The sequence below is a fragment of the Balaenoptera physalus genome, assembly GCF_965194825.1.
Source record: "Balaenoptera physalus genome assembly, chromosome: 4".
Classification (NCBI taxonomy): domain Eukaryota; kingdom Metazoa; phylum Chordata; class Mammalia; order Artiodactyla; family Balaenopteridae; genus Balaenoptera; species Balaenoptera physalus.
This window is the reverse complement of record NC_138891.1, coordinates 87299276-87321244: the sequence shown is the minus strand read 5'-3', so window position 1 is coordinate 87321244 and position 21969 is coordinate 87299276. Positions and strand designations below refer to the sequence as shown.

The 21969-nt window shown below is 38.0% G+C and overlaps 1 protein-coding gene across 1 annotated transcript in view; it reads right to left on the bottom strand.

The window, feature by feature from the left end:
• Positions 1-2291: 2291 nt before the first annotated feature.
• Positions 2292-21969, bottom strand: part of BTLA (B and T lymphocyte associated) — a 35062-nt gene continuing 15384 nt past the window's right edge. Inside the window, 5 exon segments of the mRNA XM_082460247.1 lie at positions 2292-5496; positions 6645-6680; positions 20488-20667; positions 20670-20782; positions 20784-20805. Coding sequence (XP_082316373.1) covers positions 5300-5496; positions 6645-6680; positions 20488-20667; positions 20670-20782; positions 20784-20805 — 548 coding nt within the window. The 3' untranslated portion in view covers positions 2292-5299.

Genomic DNA, 21969 nt, shown 5'->3' with positions numbered 1-21969 from the left:
CTGCTTCTTTCTGTGAAGCCCCCAAAGTAACTTTTGTATGTACTACAGAGGCTATATTGTATATCAGAACATCTATAATGGGCATTTGTTGGTCTTGCTACCAAAGTCAAGACTCCCATCCTGTGGGCACAGGATCCTGATTTGGTTTTGGGGAGTCACCCTTCTCCAAGCTTCTGTCCATATGTGTAGAGTGAAGTTGACCTTACACCTGGCTCTGGGGATGCCCTTGTGGCCAAATCCTAATTCAGACAATACATTTGTGCACCACAGTTTGGTCTGGTTACAGTTTGATTCACGAATGTGCATAGGGTCTAAGTCTGGACAGCCAATCACTGAGATGCCATTCTGAGGTTTCTCTCTGAGCTTCCTGAGACCAGGACTTTCTTTCCTGCTGCACTTGGAGTTCTAGAGCTGCTGCAGACAGAGCCTGACTGAGGGTTGATCCAAAATAGAGGTGAGCAGAACCAAAAGATGGACTAAAATATCCAGATTCTGATAGTTTTAATATAATCTTCTCATCAAGATTCTCCGAAGATGAACTATTCTAGACTTTTCAATTATGTGGGCTTATAAATTCACTTACTGATGAATCAATTCACGGTGTTAAACACACCTTTTAATCTTGGCGAAAATCCATCCACTTGTTTTCCGATGTAAATTGATGAGCTTGAATAGATGAGAGGCAGAAAATAAGTTTTGGTCACATAGATTGGAAAAAATAAATAGTGATCAAGCACTGAGATAAGATATGCTTTTATCAGTCATTTGTTTAGTACTTAAAATACATTTTGCAAAATTCAAGAGATGGTAGAGGTGTCAAAATATAGGCTGTCCATAAAGTCGGCAAACAGGTGCATATAATAGATTGATAGTTGATATTACAACACAATAGTGTAATTATGGATAACTTTATTTGACGTAAACCCCTCTTAAAATCTACTTTTGTGTTTTAAGACTAATTAATAGACCATAATACTGAATAATACATGTGTCTAAGTTCTTTCATGATGCTGTAACAAAAATACTGTAGTCTGGGTGGCTTAAACAACATTTATTTCTCACAGTTCTGAAGGCTGGAGTCCAAGTTCAAGGCACCTTCAGATTCGGTGTCTGGCTTCCTGTTTCAAACACAGCTGTCTTCCTGTTGCGTCTTCATATGTTTTTATGTGGTGGAAGGGGTAAGGGAGTTTCTGGGGTCTCTTTTCTTATTGTAGTTACTTTACAATGTGCTGTTAGTTTCAGGTGTACAGCAAAGTGATTCAGTTTTATATATATATATATATATATATATATATATATATAAATTTTCAGATTCTTTTCAATTATAAGTTATTACAAGATATTAACATAGTTCCCTGTGTTATATCGTAGGTTCTTGTTGTTGATCTATTTTATGTATAGTAGTGTGTACTTGTTAATCCCAAACTCCTAATTTATATCCTCCCCACCCACCCACCCACCCCCACCCTGCTTTCCCCTTTGGTAACCATAAGTTTATTTTATATGTCTGTTGAGTCTTTTTCTGGTTGTTTTGTTTTTTTTAACACCTTTATTGGAGCATAATTGCTTTACAGTGGTGTGTTAGTTTCTGCTTTATAACAAATTGAATCAGCTACACATATACATATATCCTAATATCTCCTCCATCTTGCGTCTCCCTCCTTCCCACCCTCCCTATCCCACCCCTCTAGGTGGTCACAAGCACCGAGCTGATCTCCCTGTGCTATGCGGCTGCTTCCCACTAGCTATCTATTTTACATTTGATAGTGTATATAAGTCCATGCCACTCTCTCACTTCGCCCCAGCTTACCCTTCCCCCTCCCCGTGTCCTCGAGTCCATTCTCTACCACTTTGTCTTTATTCCTGTCCTGCTCCTAGGTTCTTCAGAACTATTTTTTTTTCTTTTTAGATTCCATATATATGGGTTAGCATATGGTATTTGTTTTTATCTATCTGACATACTTCACTCTGTATGACAGGCTCTAGGTCCATCCACCTCACTACAAATAACTCAATTTTGTTTCTTTTTATGGCTGAGTAATATTCCATTGTATATGTGTGCCACGTCTTCTTTATCCATTCATCTGTCGATGGACACTTAGGTTGCTTCCACGTCCTGGTTATTGTAAATAGAGCTGCAATGAACATTGTGGTACATGACTCTTTTTGAATCATGGTCTTTTCAGGGTATATGCTCAGTAGTGGGATTGCTGGGTCGTATGGTAGTTCTATTTTTAGTTTTTTGAGGAACCTCCATACTGTTCTCCATAGTGGCTGTATCAATTTACATTCCCACAAACAGTGCAAGAGGGTTCCCTTTTCTCCACATCCTCTCCAGCATTTATTGTTTGTAGATTATTTAATGATGGCCATTCTGACTGGTGTGAGGTGATACCTCATTGTAGTTTTGATATGAATTTCTCTAATGATTAGTGATGTTGAGCATTCTTTCATGTGTTTGTTGGCGATCTGCATATCTTCTTAGGAAAAGTGTCTATTTAGGTCTTCTGCCCATTTTGGATTGGGTTGTTTGTTTTTTTGATATTGAGTTGCATGAGCTGCTTGTAAATTTTGGAGATTAATCCTTTGTCAGTTGCTTCATTTGTAAATACTTTCTCCCATTCTTAGGGTTGTCTTTTTGTCTTGTTTATGATTTCCTTGGCTGTGCAAAAGCTTTTAAGTTTCATTAGGTCCCATTTGTTTATTTTTTTTAAAATTCCATTTCTCTGAATGTGGGTCAAAAAGGATCTTGCTGTGATTTATGTCATAGAGTGTTCTGCCTATGTTTTCCTCTAAGAGTTTATAGTGTCTTGTCTTACATTTAGGTCTTTAATCCATTTTGAGTTTATTTTTGTGTATGGTGTTAGGGAGTGTTCTAATTTCATTCTTATACATGAAGCTGTCCAGTTTTCCCAGCACCACTTATTGAAAAGGCTGTCTTTTCTCCATTGTATATTCTTGCCTCCTGTATCAAAAATAAGGTGACCATATGTGTGTGAGTTTATCTCTTGGCTTTCTATCCTGGTCCATTGATCTATATTTCTGTTTTTGTGCCAGTACCATACTGTCTTGATTACTGTAGCTTTGTAATACAGTCTGAAGTCAGGGAGCCTGATTCCTCCAGCTCAGTTTTTCTTTCTCAAGATTGCTTTGGCTGTTCGGGGTCTTTTGTGTTTCCATACAAATTGTGAAATTTTTTGTTCTAGTTCTGTGAAAAATGCCATTAGGAGTTTGATAGTGATTGCATTGAATCTGTAGATTGCTTTGGGTAGTATAGTCATTTTCACAATGTTGATTCTTCCAATCCAAGAACATGGTATATCACTCCATCTGTTTGTATCATCTTTAATTTCTTTCATCAGTGTCCTATAGTTTTCTGCATACAGGTCTTTTGTCTCCTTAGGTAGGTTTATTCCTAGGTATTTTATTCTTTGTGTTGCAGTGGTAAATGGGAGTGTTTCCTTAATTTCTTTTTCAGATTTTTCATCATTAATGTATAGGAATGCAAGAGATTTCTGTGCATTAATTTTGTATCCTGCTACTTTACCAAATTCATTGATTAGCTCTAGTAGTTTTCTGGTGGCATCTTTAGGATTCTCTATGTAGAGTATCATGTCATCTGCAAACAATGACAGCTTTACTTTTTCTTTTCTGATTGGGATTCCTTTTATTTCTTTCTCTTCTCTGATTACTGTGGCTAAAAATTCCAGAACTATGTTGAATAATAGTGGTGAGAGTGGACAATCTGCATTTGTTTTAACAGATACATCAAACATACCAGGTTACTTTCCCTTCCTGTTGTATCAGAAAGCTTCATTTGTTCCCCTGGAATTCAAAACGAGAAATAAGATATCAAAAGGGGTAAAAAACAGTACAAAACAAAATTCTTCCTCAATTCCCTATAAGTTAGGGTCATTTAAGAATAGAGGTTCTGGAATCAGATTGCTATCTGCAGTCTGAGGATTGAAATCTAAGGATTGAAATTCAGTCCTTAGAGCAGAGGTGGGAAAGCCCCCCACCCATGCTCACCCACTTGCATGCCATCGACAGCATCATTATTAATTTGGGCTTGTTTATTTGCTGTGTCTAGCATGGCACACACACATCTGTTTGTGAGAATTCATGCTGCCCATTTTGTTCATTGGTTCTTCACTTCTCACTCCAGAAAGGCATATCCAAGAGGAAGGGGCAGGACCTAGCACATCACTTTAAAAAGCCTGGGAATCATTGTTCTGGGGACATTCTATACTTAATGCCACACACACTGCTGTCCTGCCACCTACATAGTCAGGATCTCCTACTGCCTAGTTCACTTCGGATGGGGTAAATCAAAAGATTTACCCCTGACTTTTTTTCTGAAGCTCCAGCTGCCAGAAGAAAGGTGGCAAAAACTGGAGAGGGACCATGGAAAGAGCCTTGGAGTTGCAGATGTGGACTTGGAGTTACAGAGGAGTCCCTCATTATCCTGAGAAGGTTCTGGGTTCTGGAAGTCCTCACCACAGAACAGCAGAAGCACTTTTGCTCAGACAAAGCTTTCTCTCATGGCAGAAATAAGGATTGCTCTGTCCAGCTTAGTCTCTATAGCTACACTGTGGCTGCTGCTGTTGTGGGGAAAGGGATTAGACGAGATGGCAGAGGGGAAAAAGGAAAGAGAGAGAGGACTGAGTTGGTTTTGACCCGAGCTAGACCAGAAGTCACCATACATCTCTCTCTTACTGTCTTTCAGTGTTTGCTAGTGACATTGAGTGAATTCTTACAAAAACAGAATTGTTTTCAAAATATCACACCTCTCCCATCATAGCCAAACCCACATTTTTGAAATGCATTATTGTTGGGTGGGGATACAGTTCAAGCATGTGCTTATGATGGCAACAGTAAGCACAGACATATGAATTTCCTCTGGGGACACTGGGTCTTCATTTAGACAGGGGTGTGGATGACTGGCATGATGTGATGTGGCTGTAAAACACAGGATGAGACAAACTAACTCAAATCAGACATGCTGATCCGAGAAATTATTTCAACCTCCCTTTCAACACCCTTAAAAGTTAGAAGAGTTCCTCCTAAGATTGACACAAGAAAAATGAATAAGTCCCAACAATATGCCTTCCTCACCACAACCCTGACTGCAGCACTGTGCTGTGCTGAGCATGCCTCATCATGACTAGAGGAGACCTGAATTAATCCACTTGGCTTTCTGGTGGAAAGATGAGTTGTCCCCTAAGAAATCATTGTCCACAGTTTATAGCAGAATAGTGTGTAAAAAGCCAACAGAAACCAACTAAAAACATATCAGCCCTCATAACTGAACCCCAAATGTGTGACACAGAGCAGCAGAGAGAAGATGGAACTCACCTCGGTGCCGTCTAAGGCAGCACAATAGGTGGAAACAGGTAATGAATAGAGGTAAAACCCCCAAAGGAAGCAAACTATAAAGGGTCCATTGTTGGTCCACCATCTCTTCCTTGGAGGGTGGTCCTGAGGCATTCCTTGTATCTGGAATGTTAGTCAGTACTAAAGATGGTTAAGAAATATGAGATACATTATGTAACACCCTCTGAATTGTCAGAACTTGAATGGAGTTCCAGCTGATGCCTCTATTTCCCTTTCAAGAGGCTTCTCCCAAGAACCCCAGGACTCAGTACTCTCACCCACCTCTTGCTTTATTGCTGAGCATATGTGAATGACTCCAGGTTATAATTTATCTTTTGAAAAGTTTTTTATTCTGCTAGGGTTAATCCCCTGGAAAACAATATCCATAACAACTTTTGGAAAGCATTTTACCACATCCTTTCATTACATTGTCTTATTTAATTTTCATATTCACCACTTAAGAAAAGTAAGGAATATTTTTTATCCAGTCACTTGCCTTGAGAAGAGCAATTGTCCCAAGACTTGCCCAAGGTCTCATAGCTAGTAAATGGCAGTTGAGACTCAAGCCAACATGCTTCTGAAACTAAATTGAAGTTCATTTAACACAGTGCCTTTTTGTTGTCTCATAACCCTAATATCTCCAAATACTTTTATTATCTTCAGATACCTTTGGTATCTCTAGATTTGCTTCTCTGGGCATACAGCTGGTTCCCATTACTATTGATCAGTGTTAATGTGTATTAAGGCCCTTTTTGTTCACGATAGGTTGCAACTTACTAGTGGGTCGTGGAACAATTTAACAGATAAAAAATAACTTCAAAAAATGAAACATAACAAAGTAGAAAATATCAGAATCCATCGCATATCTTTCGATTTTGTACTTGTGTTAATATTTTTTATGTAGGAAAGCTTTATTTCTAGATATATTAACATAGTTACATATTCCTTCCCCATATACTTGGTTTTGGGGTAAATGTGGTCACGGGCTACTGGATCTGGGCATGAAATGGTTTGGTAATTGAGCGGTAACAAATGCTGTATTGTTCATGCGGCAGCTATTGTTTAGGTTGGGCAAGCAGCCAAATCATTACCAAGAGTGACAAACTCGGCTGTCTGGGGGAGGGGAATGGATAGGAATAGGGACTAAGATTCCGACAACAGATAACCTAATACAGACAAATCCACTCAATTAAGAAGATGCAACTTGTAATACTTTCCAACCACTTAACAATCTAGTTTCCTTAATTTTATTTGGCAAGTTTGAAACTTACTTATAAGAGGGTGTTCTGAATTATTTTGAGATAGAAAGACAAGATAAAGAATTGAAATTGATTGTGAAAACAATGAGGGTTATACTCAGGTGTGTCCAAAATCAGAGCTAGTCTCTGAGAAGACTCCTGCATTTACATACTAACAGATAATCCAATAATCCAGCTCAAAGGCAGTTTGCAAAATTTGTAGATCATCACCTCAAGATCATGGACACAAAGTAAACCCCTGGGTTTATTTTGAATCTCAAACAAAGACTGTATAAATACAACACAATCTTCCTCTCTCTGCTTTGACTCCCTCTTTCCCACGCCTTAAGTATAAGGACACAATTCAGCCTATATGACACCCTTTGGCACTTGAATAACAAGATGAACATTCATCAGGTGTCCCAAGTGAGTATAGAAGGCCACGAGGAAACACTTTTGATGACATGGTGGGAACTATTTGTGAAATAAAGATTGTGCTTCTCCATGAAAAGCTGCTCAACATCATTAATTATTAGAGAGATGCAAATCAAAACTACAATGAGGTATCACCTCACACCAGTTAGAATGGACATCATCAGAAAATCTACAAACAACAAATGCTGGAGAGGGTGTGGAGAAAAGGGAACCCTCTTGCATTGTTGGTGGGAATGTAAATTGATACAGCCACTATGGAGAACAGTTTGGAGGTTCCTTATAAAACTAAAAATAGAATTACCATATGACCCAGCAATCCCACTACTGGGCATATACCCAGAGAAAACCATAATTCAAAAAGACACATACACCCCAATGTTCATTGCAGCACTATTTACAGTAGCCAGGTTATGGAAGCAACCTAAATGCCCATTGACAGACAAATGGATAAAGAAGATGTGGTACATATATGCAATGGAATATTACTCAGCCATAAAAAAGAACGAAATTGGGTCACTTGTTGAGACATGGATGGATCTAGAGACTGTCATACAGAGTGAAGTAAGTCAGAAAGAGAAAAACAAATATTGTATATTAATGCATATATGTGGAACCTAGAAAAATGGTACAGATGAACCTGTTTGCAGGGCAGAAATTGAGACACAGGTGTAGAGAACAAACGTATGGACACCAAGGGGGGAAAGCGGTGGGGGGTGGGGGTGGGGGTGTGACGAAATTGGGCGATTGGGATTGACATGTATACACTGATGTGTATAAAATTGATGACTAATAAGAACCTGCTGTATAAAAAAATAAATAAAATAAAATTCAAAAATTCAAAAAAAAAAAGAATGGATAAACAACAAGGTCTTACTGTATAGCACAGGGAACTATATTCAATATCTTGTGATATACCATAATGGAAAAGAATATGAAAAAAATAATGTATATATAGGTATAACTGAATCACCTTGCTGTATACCTGAAACTAACACAACTATACATGAATAAAATAAATTTTTCTTAAAAGTAAAAAAATAAATAAATAAATAAAGATTGTGCTTCTCACCCTGCTCACTCATACACCCCCACTTTCCTGCTAAGATGGCTTTGTGAAGCTCCTAATCAGGAATTGACCAAAGGAAGATTGGGGAGGACAGAGTTGCAGGCCAGTGTGTGTTTCAGTGGCTGTTCTATTGACTTTCCCTCTGGGACTTTGCTCTGCAAAGTGCTTTTCTTCCTTCTCAGAGATAATTGCTTCCCCAACAGCATCCAAACCCCCACTCTGTCACAACCATGTTTACACATGGACCAATTCTTAACTTGAATATAAAAAGCAAAGCAGAGTCAGATATAAAAACAGGAAAATTCCCAGTACCTCCTAAGAAAGATATTTCAAGGGGAAAAAATGAAAGATTTTCTATCATACCTCCAAAATTTATTTACTAAAAGCATGGTTCTGAAATATAATTTCAGAGTATATATTTTTTTAAATAAATAAATTTATTTATTTATTTAATTTTGGTTGCATTGGGTCTTCATGGCTGTGCGTGGGCTTTCTCTATTTATGGCAAGCAGGGGCTACTCTTCATTGCAGTGCGCGGGCTTCTCATTGCGGTGGCTTCTCTTGTTGCGGAACACAGGCTCTAGGCATGCAGGCTTCAGTAGTTGTGGCTCATGGGCTCAGTAGTTGTGGCTTGCGGGCTCTAGAGCACAGGCTCAGTAGTTGTGGCACATGGGCTTAGTTGCTCTGTGGCATGTGGGATCTTCCCGGTCCAGGGCTCGAACCCATGTCCCCTGCATTGGCAGGTGGATTCTTAACCACTGTGCCACCAGGGAAGTCCTCAGAGTATATTTTTCTCCTCACCTCATACTCAGTTCATTGAGTACTCCCTGGTACATAAAGAAAATAATTTTTCTTTGACACTCTTCCCGTTATGTTTGTTTTCATCACTCCACGAAAGGAAAATCCACACCCAATTCAAAGACGATTTCTAAGTAATTCATTTGACTATTGTGAAGGAAGCAAGGATGATCCAAAGAAATATGACACAGTTCCTCCTTGCCAGTATATCATAACCCTTCATGACATAAAAGACATTTCCCCACATTTCTACAGTACAAAGAAATCTGTGATAAATGAGAGGCAAAAACCTTAAATGGCATAAAATTACTAGAAAATAGAAATCACGTCCTCTAGTGTAAACATAAAAGGCTTCATAAAGAATTAGGAAATGAGCTGGGCTTGACAGAAGAGGTAGAATTTTGATAGGTGGAGGCAGATTGGTGTGAGTCCAATAGTGTAAGCACTGGGAATGTTCTTCACGGGACTCAATAAAAGAGTGGCTTTATGAAATAAGTTTATTAGGCAAATTAAGTATATTAGGAAGATTTTTGGCTGAAATGAACCAAAAGTGGGAAAACTTTAAAGACAAGGAGTTCATAAAACTAATTGGAATTTTAGAAGGAAGATAGTGAACGTCTCAGATGATCATGAAGCTCCAGGAGGGAACCAATCACAGAGTGGAAGGCTGTTGACAGACAAGAGTAGAAGATCAAAGCAAAGTCCTGATGAATTCCTAATAGGCTCAGAAGCATTAATCATCAATGTGATAAGAAAGGGGGTGATAAGAAGGTGGGAGAGTAGAAAATTAGAAGAGTAGAAATCTTCAGAGAGAACTTAAAAGGCCCTTCATGTCTCCTACACTGCTCTTAGACATCCCCCTCACTACTTCATCCTTCACACTCTTTGCTCCAGTCATTCCCTAGAGGCATTGGGTTTAGGATGGAATACTGCCTCCCTTCCCTCTGAAGTTAGGCCCCCTTCTCCCCAAGGGAGAGAGATTGTAGATCCCAATTTCATCTCTGACTTGAGTTAACACTTATCCTTCCCAAACTATTCCAAAAAATTGCAGAAGAAGGAAAGCTTCTGGACTCGTTTTACAAGGCCAGTAATATCCTGATATCAAAACCAGACAAGAATACTACAAGAAAAGAATATTTTAGGGCAATATTCTTAATGAACATAGATGCAAAAATCATGGTGTATGATCCTGTTACAAAAACAGACAAAGATAACAGAAAAAAAGGGAAAATTACAGTCAATATCAATGATAAACATAGATGGAAAAATCTTCACAAATATATTAGCAAACCAAATCCAACAATACATTAAAAGAATCATACACCATGATCAAGTGGGATTTTTCCCATGGATGCAAGGATGGTTCAATATCTGCAAATCAGTCAGCATGATATACCACATTAACAAATTGAAGAATAAAAACCATGTGATCATCTCAACAGATTCAGAAAAAGCTTTTGACAAAATTCAACATCCATTTCTAATAGAAATGCTCTATAAAGTAGGTACAAAGTAGGTGTGGAGGGAACGTACCTCAGCATCATAAAGGCCACATATAAGAAGTCCACAGCTAACAACATATTCAATGGTGAAAAGCTGAAAGCATTTCTTCTAAGGTCAGGAAAAAGACAAGGATACCCACTCTCTTCATTTTTATTCAACATAGTATTGGAAGTCCTAGCCACAGAAATCAGACAAGAGAAAGAAATAAAAGGAATCAAATTGGAAAGAAGTAAAACTGTCGCTGTTTGCAGATGATATGATACTATACATAGAATTTTTCTATATTCCCTCACCTCCCTTCCTCTTGCTCCATCAATCCAAAACACTTGAACCTGTCTTGGCAAGAATTGACTCTGGTAAGAAGTGCAGCAGCTTTCCTGCCCTGAATTTTATTTTATTTTATTTTTTTAACATCTTTATTGGAGTATAATTGCTTTACAATGGTGTGTTAGTTTCTGCTTTATAACAAAGTGAATCAGTTATACATATACATATATCCCCATATCTCTTCCCTCTTGCGTCTCCCTCCCTCTCACCCTCCCTATCCCATCCCTCTAGGTGGTCACAAAGCACGGAGCTGATCTCCCTGAGCTATGTGGCTGCTTCCCACTAGCTATCTATTTTACTTTTGGTAGTGTATATACGTCCATGCCACTCTCTCACTTCGCCCCAGCTTACCCTTCCCCCTCCCCGTATCCTCAAGTCTATTCTCTAGTAAGTCTGCATCTTTATTCCCATCTTGCCCCTAGGTTCTTCATGACCATTTTTTTTTTTTTAGATTCCATATATATGTGTTAGCATACTGCATTTGTTTTTCTCTTTCTGAGTTACTTCACTCTGTATGACAGTCTCTAGGCCCATCCACCTCACTACAAATAACTCAGTTTCATTCCTTTTTATGGCTGAGTAATATTCCATTGTATATATGTGCAACATCTACTTTATCCATTCATCTGTTGATGGACACTTCGGTTGCTTCCATGTCCTGGCTATTATAAATAGAGCTGCAATGAACATTTTGGTACATGACTCTTTTTGAATTATGGTTTTCTCAGGGTATATGCCCAGTAGTGGGATTGCTGGGTCGTATGGTAGTTCTATTTTTAGTTTTTTAAGGAACGTCCATACTGTTCTCCATAGTGGCTGTATCAATTTACATTCCCACCAACAGTGCAAGAGGGTTCCCTTTTCTCCACACCCTCTCCAGCATTTATTGTTTCTAGATTTTTTGATGATGGCCATTCTGACTGGTGTGAGATGATATCACATTGTAGTTTTGATTTGCATTTCTCTAATGATTAATGATGTTGAGCATTCTTTCATGTGTCTGTTGGCAATCTGTATATCTTCTTTGCAGAAATGTCTATTTAGGTCTTCTGCCCATTTTTGGATTGGGTTGTTTGTTTTTTTAATGTTGAGCTGCATGAGCTACTTGAATATTGTGGAGATTAATCCTTTGTCAGTTGCTTCATTTGCAAATATTTTCTCCCATTCTGAGGGTTGTCTTTTTGTCTTGTTTATGATTTCCTTGGCTGTGCAAAAGATTTTAAGTTTCATTAGGTTGCATTTGTTTATTTTTGTTTTTATTTCCATTTCTCTAGGAGGTGGGTCAAAAAGGATCTTGCTGTGATTTATGTCATAGAGTCTTCTGACTATATTTTCCTCTAAGAGTTTGATGGTGTCTGGCCTTACATTTAGGTCTTTAATCCATTTAGAGTTTATTTTTGTGTATGGAGTTAGGGAGTGTTCTCATTTCATTCCTTTACATGTAGCTGTCCATTTTTCCCAGCACCACTTATTGAAGAGGCTGTCTTTTCTGCACTGTATATTGTTGCATCCTTTATCAAAGATAAAGTGACCATATGTACGTGGGTTTATCTCTGGGCATTCTATCCTGTTCCACTGATCTATATTTCTGTTTCTGTGCCAGTACCATACTGTCTTGATTACTGTAGCTTTGTAGTATAGTCTGAAGTCAGGGAGTCTGATTCCTCCAGCTCCGTTTTTCTTTCTCAAGATTGCTTTGACTATTCGGGGTCTTTTGTGTTTCCATACAAATTGTGAAATTTTTTGTTCTAGTTCTGTGAAAAATGCCAGTGGTAGTTTGATAAGGATTGCATTGAATCTATAGATTGCTTTGGGTAGTATAGTTATTTTCACAATGTTTATTCTTCCAATCCAAGAACATGGTATATCTCTCCATCTATTTGTATCATCTTTAATTTCTTTCATCAGTGTCTTATAATTTTCTGCATACAGGTCTTTTGTCTCCTTAGGTAGGTTTATTCCTAGATATTTTATTCTTTTGGTTGCAATGGTAAATGCGAGTGTTTTCTTAATTTCACTTTCAGATTTTTCATCATTAGTATATAGGAATGCAAGAGATTTCTGTGCACTAATTTTGTATCCTGCTACTTTACCGAATTCATTGATTAGCTCTAGTAGTTTTCTGGTAGCATGTTTAGGATTCTCTATGTATAATATCATGTCATCTGCAAATAGTGACAGCTTTATTTCTTCTTTTCCAATTTGGATTCCTTTTATTTCTTTTTCTTCTCTGATTGCTGTGGCTAAAAATTCCAAAACTATGTTGAATAATAGTGGTGAGAGTGGGCAACCTTGTCTTGTTCCTGATCTTAGTGGAAATGGTTTCAGTTTTTCACCATTGAGGACAATGTTGGCAGTGGGTTTGTCATATATGGCCTTTATTATGTTGAGGAAACTTCCCTCTATGCCTACTTTCTCGAGGGTTTTTTTCATAAATGGGTGTTGAATTTTGTCGAAAGATTTCTCTGCATCTATTGAGATGATCATATGGTTTTTCTCCTTCAATTTGTTAATATGGTGTATCACGTTGATTGATTTGCATATATTGAAGAATCCTTGCATTCCTGGGATAAACCCCACTTGATCATAGTGTATGATCCTTTTAATGTGCTGTTAGATTCTGTTGGCTAGTATTTTTTGAGGATTTTTGCATCTATGTTCATCAGTGATATTGGCCTGTAGTTTTCTTTCTTTGTGATATCTTTGTCTGGTTTTGGTATCAGAGTGATGGTGGCCTCCTAGAATGAGTTTGGGAGTGTTCCTCCCTCTGCTATATTTTGGAAGAGTTTGAGAAGGATAGGTGTTAGCTCTTCTCTAAATGTTTGATAGAATTCGCCTGTGAAGCCATCTGGCCCTGGGCTTTCGTTTGTTGGAAGATTTTTAATCACAGTTTCAATTTCAGTGCTTGTGATTCGTCTGTTCATATTTTCTATTTCTTCCTGGTTCAGTCTCGGAAGGTTGTGCATTTCTAAGAATTTGTCCATTTCTTCCAGGTTGTCCATTTTATTGGCATAGAGTTGCTTGTAGTAATCTCTCATGATCCTTTGTATTTCTGCAGTGTCAGTTGTTACTTCTCCCTTTTCATTTCTAACTCTGTTGATTTGAGTCTGCTCCCTATTTTTCTTGATGAGCCTGGCTAATGGTTTATCAATTTTGTTTATCTTCTCAAAGAACAAGCTTTTAGTTTTATTGATCTTTGCTATCATTTCCTTCATTTCTTTTTTATTTATTCTTGATCTGATCTTTATGATTTCTTTCCTTCTGCTAACTTTGGGGTTTTTTTGTTCTTTCTCTAATTGCTTTTGGTGTAAGGTTAGGTTGTTTATTTGAGATGTTTCTTGTTTCTTAAGGTAGGATTGTATTGCTATAAACTTCCCTCTTAGAACTGCTTTTGCTGCATCCCATAGGTTTTGGATCATCATGTTTTCATTGTCATTTGTTTCTAGGTATTTTTTGATTTCCTCTTTGATGTCTTTAGTGATCTCTTGGTTATTAGGTAGTGTGTTGTTTAGCTTCCATGTGTTTGCATCTCTTACAGATTTTTTCCTGTAATTGATATCTAGTCTCATAGCGTTGTGGTCGGAAAAGATACTTGATACGATTTCAATTTTCTTAAATTTAGCAAAGCTTGATTTGTGACCCAAGATATGATCTATCCTGGAGAATGTTCCATGAGCACTTGAGAAGAATGTGTATTCTGTTGTTTTTGGGTGGAATGTCCTATAAATATCAATTAAGTCCATCTTGTTTAATGTATCATTTAAAGCTTGTGTTTCCTTATTTATTTTCATTTTGGATGATCTGTCCATTGGTGAAAGTGGGGTGTTAAAGTCCCCTACTATGACTGTGTTACTGTCGATTTCCCCTTTTATAGCTGTTAGTATTTGCCTTATGTATTGAGGTGCTCCTATGTTGGGTGCCTAAATATTTACAATTCTTATATCTTCTTCTTGGATTGATCCCTTGATCATTATGTTGTGTCCTTCTGTCTCTTGTAATAGTCTTTGTTTTAAAGTCTATTTTGCCTGATATGAGAATTGCTACTCCAGCTTTCTTTTGATTTCCATCTGCATGGAATATCTTTCTCCAGCCCCTCACTTTCAGTCTGTATGTGTCCCTAGGTCTGAAGTGGGTCTGTTGTAGACAGCATATATACGGGTCTTGTTTTTGTATCCTTTCAGCCAATCCTTGTCTTTTGGTTGGAGCATTTAATCCATTTACATTTAAGGTAATTATTGATATGTATGTTCCTATTACCATTTTCTTAATTGTTTTGGGTTTATTATTGTAGGTCTTTTCCTTCTCTTGTGTTTCCTGCCTAGAGAAGTTCCTTTAGCATTTGTTGTAAAGCTGGTTTGGTAGTGCTGAATTCTCTTAGCTTTTGCTTGTCTGTAAAGGTTTTAATTTCTCCGTCAAATCTGAACGAGACCCTTGCTGGGTAGTGTAATCTTGGTTGTAGGTTTTTCTCCTTCATCACTTTAAATATGTCCGCCACTCCCTTCTGGCTTGCAGAGTTTCTGCTGAAAGTTCAGCTGTTAACCTTATGGGGATTCCCTTATGTGTTATTTGTTGTTTTTCCCTTGCTGCTTTTAATATTTGTTCTTTGTAATTAATTTTTGATAATTTGATTAATACGTGTCTTGGCATGTTTCTCCTTGGATTTATCCCGTATGGGACTCTCTGTGCTTCCTGGACTTAACTATTTCCTTTCCCATATTAGGGAAGTTTTCAATTATAACCTCTTCAAATATTTTCTCAGTCCCTTTCTTTTTCTCTTCTTCTTCTGGGACCCCTATAATTCTAATGTTGGTGATGTAATTTTGTCTCTGAGTTCTCTGAGACTGTCCTCAGTTCTTTTCATTCTTTTTTCTTTACTCTGCTCTGCAGTAGCTATTTCCACTATTTTATCTTCCAGGTCACTTATCTGTTCTTCTGCCTCAGTTATTCTCCTATTGATTCCTTCTAGAGAATTTTTAATTTCATTTATTATGTTGTTCATCATTGTTTGTTTGCTCTTTAGTTCTTCTACGTCCTTGTTAAACGTTTCTTGTATTTTCTCTATTCTATTTCCAAGACTTTGGATCATCTTTACTATCATTATTCTGAATTCTTTTTCAGGTAGGTTGCCTATTTCCTCTCCATTTGTTAGGTCTGGTGGGTTTTTACCTTGCTCCTTCATCTGCTGTGTGTTTTTCTCCTATGTTGCTTAACTTACTGTGTTTGGGGTCTCCTTTTCGCAGGCTGCAGGTTCGTAGTTCCCGTTGTTTTTAGTGTCTGTCCCCAGTGGCTGAGGTTGGTTCAGTGGTTTGTGTAGGCTTCCTGGTGGAGGGGACTAGTACCTGTGTTCTAGTGGATGAGGCTGGATCTTCTCTTTTTGGTGGGCAGGTCCATGTCTGGTGTTGTGTTTTGGGGTGTCTGTGGCCTTGTTATGATTTTAGGCAGCCTCTGTGCTAATGGGTGTGGTTGTGTTCCTGTCTTGCTAGTTGTTTGGCATAGGGTGTCCAGCACTGTAGCTTGCTGGTCGTTTAGTGGAGCTTGGTCTTGGCGTTGAGATGGAGTTCTTTGGGAGATTTTCACCGTTTGATATTATGTGGAGCTGGGAGGTCTCTTGTGGACCAGTGTCCTGAAGTTGGCTCTCCCACCTCAGAGGCACAGCCCTGACGCCTGGCTAGAGCACCAAGAGCCTGTCCTCCACATGGCTCAGAATAAAAGGGAGGAAAAGAAAGAAAGAAAGAAAGATGAAGATAAAATAAAATAAAGTAAAATAAAGTTATTAAAATAAAAATAATTATTAAGAAAAAAAATTTTTTAAGTAATAAGAAAACAAAACAAACAAACAAAAAAAACGGACAGACAGAACCCTAGGACAAAGCAAAGCTATACAGACAAAATCACACACAGAAGCATACACATACACACTCACAAAAGGAGAGAAAGGGGAAAATATATATATATCTTTGCTCCCAAAGTCCACCTCCTCAATTTGGGATGATTCGTTGTCTATTCAGGTATTCCACAGATGCAGGTACATCAAGTTGATTGTGGAGATTTAATCTGCTGCTCCTGAGGCTGCTGGGAGAGATTTCCCCTTCTCTTCTTTGTTCGCACAGCTCCCGGGGTTCAGCTTTGGATTTGGACCCGCCTCTGCGTGTAGGTCGCCTGAGGGCGTCTGTTCTTCGCTCAGACAGGACGGGGTTAAAGGAGCAGCTGCTTCGGGGGCTCTGGCTCACTCAGGCCGGGGGGAGGGAGGGGTACTGTATGCGGGGCGAGCCTGTGGCGGCAGAGGCCGGCGCGACGTTGCAGCAGCCCGAGGTGCGCCGTGCGTTCTCCTGGGGAAGTTGTCCCTGGATCACGGGACCCTGGCAGTGGCGGGCTGCACAGGCTACCGGGAGGGGCGGTGTGGGTAGTGACCTGTGCTCGCACACAGGCTTCTTGGTGGTGGCAGCAGCAGCCTTAGCATCTCATGCCCGTCTCTGGGGTCCGCGCTGATAGCCGCGGCTCGTGCCCGTCTCTGGAACTCCTTTAAGCTGAGCTCTTAATACCCTGTCCTCGCGCACCAGGAAACAAAGAGGCAAGAAAAAGCCTCTTACCTCTCCAGCAGCTCCAGACTTTTTCCCGGACTCCCTCCCGGCTAGCTGTGACGCACTAACCCCTTCAGGCTGTGTTCACGCCGCCAACCCCAGTCCTCTCCCTGCGATCCGACCGAAGCCCAAGCCTCAGCTCCCAGCCCCGCCCGCCCCGGCGGGTGAGCAGACAAGCCTCTCGGGCAGGTGAGTGCTGCTCGGCGCCGAGCCTCTGTACGGGAATCTCTCTGCTTTGCCCTCCGCACCCCTGTGGCTGCGCTCTCCTCCGTGGCTCCGAAGCTTCCCCCCTCTGCCACCCGCAGTCTCCGCCCGCAAAGGGCCTTCCTAGTGTGTGGAAACCGTTCCTCCTTCACAGCTCCCTCCCACTGGTGCAGGTCCCGTCCCTATTCTTTTGTCTCTGTTGTTTCTTTTTTCTTTTGCCCTACCCAGGTATGTGGGGAGTTTCTTGCCTTTTGGGAGGTCTGAGGTCTTCTGCCAGCGTGCAGTAGGTGTTCTGTAGGAGTTGTTCCACATGTAGATATATTTCTGATGTATTTGTGGGGAGGAAGTTGATCTCCGCGTCTTACTTTTCCGCCATCTTGAAGCTCTCTCCTCAGATATATGATTTACAAATATTTTTTCACATTCTGTGAGTTGTCTCTTCACTCTCTTGATAGTGTCTTTTTTTGGGGGGGGCATCTTTTTTCTTCCCCCCCCCCCACACACACACTGTATTTTATTTTTAAAAGAGATAAATAAACTGACACCAAGCATTGTAAATGTATGACCACAACAAAAGCAACAATGATTGCAATTACTAAACACGAAACACACTCATACTATGTCATAATATTGACATTCAGTCCAGTAATCCTCCACTGTAACAGCTCCTTTACTTTGCAGTGAAAATTGATTTGTATATTTTTTGCCCGAGTCCTTGTGGGTTTTTTTTTTTTTATTCAAACAGAAAGTCACAAAAATTATAATCATCCTCATCAGTTCACTCAGTCCCATGTAATTAATTTTTTTTCATCTTGATCTTTTGTTAGCACTTTTATGAATTCATCAGTTTTCCATTAGAGTTCTGAAAATGCTTCTTCATTCAGTTCAGCAGTATAGTCAGTTACCAGAAACCTGTACTTGTCAGAGTCTTTTCCATGAATTCCTTGACGATGAAACCCTTTTACAGGAACATTTTTGCAAAAGCATCAGAGTACACCCAGAACTGTCTGTAAATGACAAAAGACTTTAAAATGACCACAGTTAAAGATTTGATGAAAGTTCATAATAATGCAATTGACTTGATAGTGTCTTTTGATGCACAAAAGTTTTTAATTTTTATGAAGTACAATTCATCTATTTATTCTTTTGTTGCTTATGTTTTTGAAATTGTACCAAAAAACTATTAACAAATCCAAGATCATGAAGATTTACTTCTATGTATTCTTCTAAGGAAACATAGCATTATAGTTTTATATAAACAGAGATTTAATTTTAGTTTTTATATTTAAATATCTGATCTATTTTAACTTGTTTTTTGTATATTGTGTGAGGTAGAGTTCCAAATTCATTCTTTTGCATGTGGATATCCAATTGTCCCAGCATCATTTATTGAAGAAAGTATACTTTTCCCATTGAATGGTCTTGGCACTCTTGTTAAAAATCAATTTACCAAATATGTATGGATTTATTCTGGACTCTTAGTTCTCTTCCATTGATGTATATATCCATTTTTACATGAGTCCCACATTCTTAGTTACTGTAGTTTTGTAGTAAGCTTTGAAATAGAGAAACAGGAGTTCTCCAATTTTGTTCTTCTTTTTCAAGGTTTTTGGGGTTTTTTTTTTTTTTGGCTATTTAGGGTTTATTGTAATTCTAAATGAATTTTAGGATCAGCTTTTTCATTTATGCAATATATATATTATATACATATTATATATGTATTATATATAGTTTTGATTTTTATGGGTATTGTATTGAATCTGTAGATCATTTGGGGAATATTACAATCTTAACAATATTAAATCTTAGAATCCATAATAATGGGATATTTTCCCATTTATTTATGTCTTCTTTAATTTCTTTCAGCCATATTTTGTTCAGAGTACAAGTCTTGTGCCTCCTAGGTTAAATTTATTGCTAAGTATTTTATTCTTGATACTATTACAAGTGAAATTGTTTTCTTAATTTCCTTTTCAGGTTGTTCATTGCTAGTATACAGCATACCACTGATTTTTGTGTTGATCATACAACTTTGTTGAATTCATTTATTGGATCCAGTAGTTTGTGTGGGTTTGTGAGGATTTTTTATATTTAAAATCATTTCATCTGTGAACAGAGATAGTTTCACTTCTTCCTTTCCAAGCTAGATGCCTTTTATTTCTTTTTCTTGCCTAATTGCTCAGGCTAGAACCTCCAGTTCAATGTTGAATAGAAGTGGCAAAAGCAGACATCTTTGTCTTATTCCTGTCCTTAGGGGGAAAGCTTTCAATTTTTCACCACTGAGTATGATATTAGCTGTGGGATTTTCATAAACCAACTATTTTTTACTCTCCTCTACTTTTCTCTATTTGTTTTCCATGTTTTGTTCAGCATAGTTTTGCCCAACATAACTCAACCTGTCTTTGCTCTGTTGTTTGAGCCTATTAAGGGCCTCTGAGGAGGGACTGGGGAGGCAGCTAAAGCTATGAATATTCTCAAAACTCATCAAGGAGTCAGGTTACTTGTGTGCTGTTTGCCCTCTATGCAAACTGTGAACTATTAACAAGAGTATAATTGAGCAACACAAACATAAATTCAAGGATTTATTATCAATAAAAGTCAAGGACTGATAAATGAAGGAAAAAATTCAAAGGACAAAAAATAAAAAGCTGTCTACTACTATTGGTATTCACTTTGTAATTTTTTCCATATTTCAGTGGTCAAATTTTGGGCTTATCAAATAAATTTTATACCCCCTAAAGGCAAGAACAATAACTTTTATTATATTTTTCTCTACTCTTTTCTGCCTCACTCCAAAACACAAACACATGTATGTGACCACACACCACAAACTGTGAGATGTGGCAGCCTTTTGATGTCTTACATGAGTTCAACGTCTAACATAATCACTTGAGAATCTGAGTCCTCCTTTTCTTGAAACAGATGAGAAAAGCATTAGATAGTCTTGATGTCTAGAACTCACCTGTCACATTAATGGTAACTGAGTGGCTTTCAATGAGTCCAGGCGAAGAGTTCACAGAACAGCGGTATGACCCATTGTCACTAGCAAGCACTTGATTAAAATGCAGAATAAAACCTGAAATACTCTTCCTTTCTTCCCAACCCATGAAGCCCTGAAGTCTGTCCCCAAGATGTAAACAGTGTTTCCTCTGGCCTTGCACCAGGTCACAGTAGGTCTATTAGAACAATATTTCACAGGGCATTCCAGTTCAAATGGGTCTCCTGATGACACAACATATATGGAATATCTCTTAAAATTGTATGTCACATGATTCATCCCCTGGAAGATAAAAACAAAATTAAAAACAATTCTGTTCTGGAAGGATCAGATATTTGCCACTTCAACAATTTCTGTCAAAGATTTCTCAAGCATGATTCTATAATTTTCCCAGATAACATTTTACAGTATATTAATCCTTACTAGCAGAGTGTCTGCTAGTGACATATAGTAGATACATAATAAATATTTGTTGAAAAAAATTAAATAATTTCTTCAATTGTTCAATAATTTCCTCAATTTCCAAAATTTTACCATTTTTATTATAAAATTAGATTTTACTTTAATTTATTTTATTTTATTATCATATAGCTACTCCAATAGTAGCAAATAATAGTAACTTCTTGTCACTTACTTATTATATTCCAGGGGCTGTTCAAAACACATTACATATATTAATCATTTAATCCTCACAACAAAAATAATATATTATTATGAACCCTGTTTTATGGATATGGAAACTGAGGTAATAAAGAACTTGCCTAAAGTTATATGCTAATAATTAAGAGAATCAAGATTTAAACTCATACTAGAGTCCATTAGTCTATAATTCATTATCCATTACTTTGCTGTTGTTTCTTGAGCAAAATCACATTTTCTATTACTAGCTCTGGTATATTTCAATAAATAGGAGAGAGGAATTTTTGTAGACAACTATTTCCCTATGATAGTTGGCATTAGGATTTTTTTTTACTTGATTTTCAAAGGCTTTAATGATGCCTTGCAATTTTTCCATGACTTTTTCTATGTAGGAGACATGCAACTCAAGAAAACTTTCTGAAGAGAGGATGTTCTGAGATAACCTGAATTTTTTATGCTTTCCCAAGTGGGAAGAAGAGAAGTTATCCACCTTTTTGGAAGTTCTGCCTTCTGGCCTACAGGAAATATGCTTTCCTTTGTTTTGGTGGGGAGAGTGAATTTTCCTGGAAACAGATTTTTCTACTGTCTTCTCTGAGCCTTCTGTTTGCAATTGTCGATTGCATATAAAATCTGAAGCTAAGAAAAAAATTTTAATTCTCTATATTATTGAATAAGTTCTATTACCCTTAACTTACCATGAAAGTTTATACCTGGTAACCTCAGCATCTGAAGTATAACTGATAACCAAGATAAATGAAAAAGAAATTTTCTCCAAGCAAACAAAATAAATATTGCAAGATTCAAAAT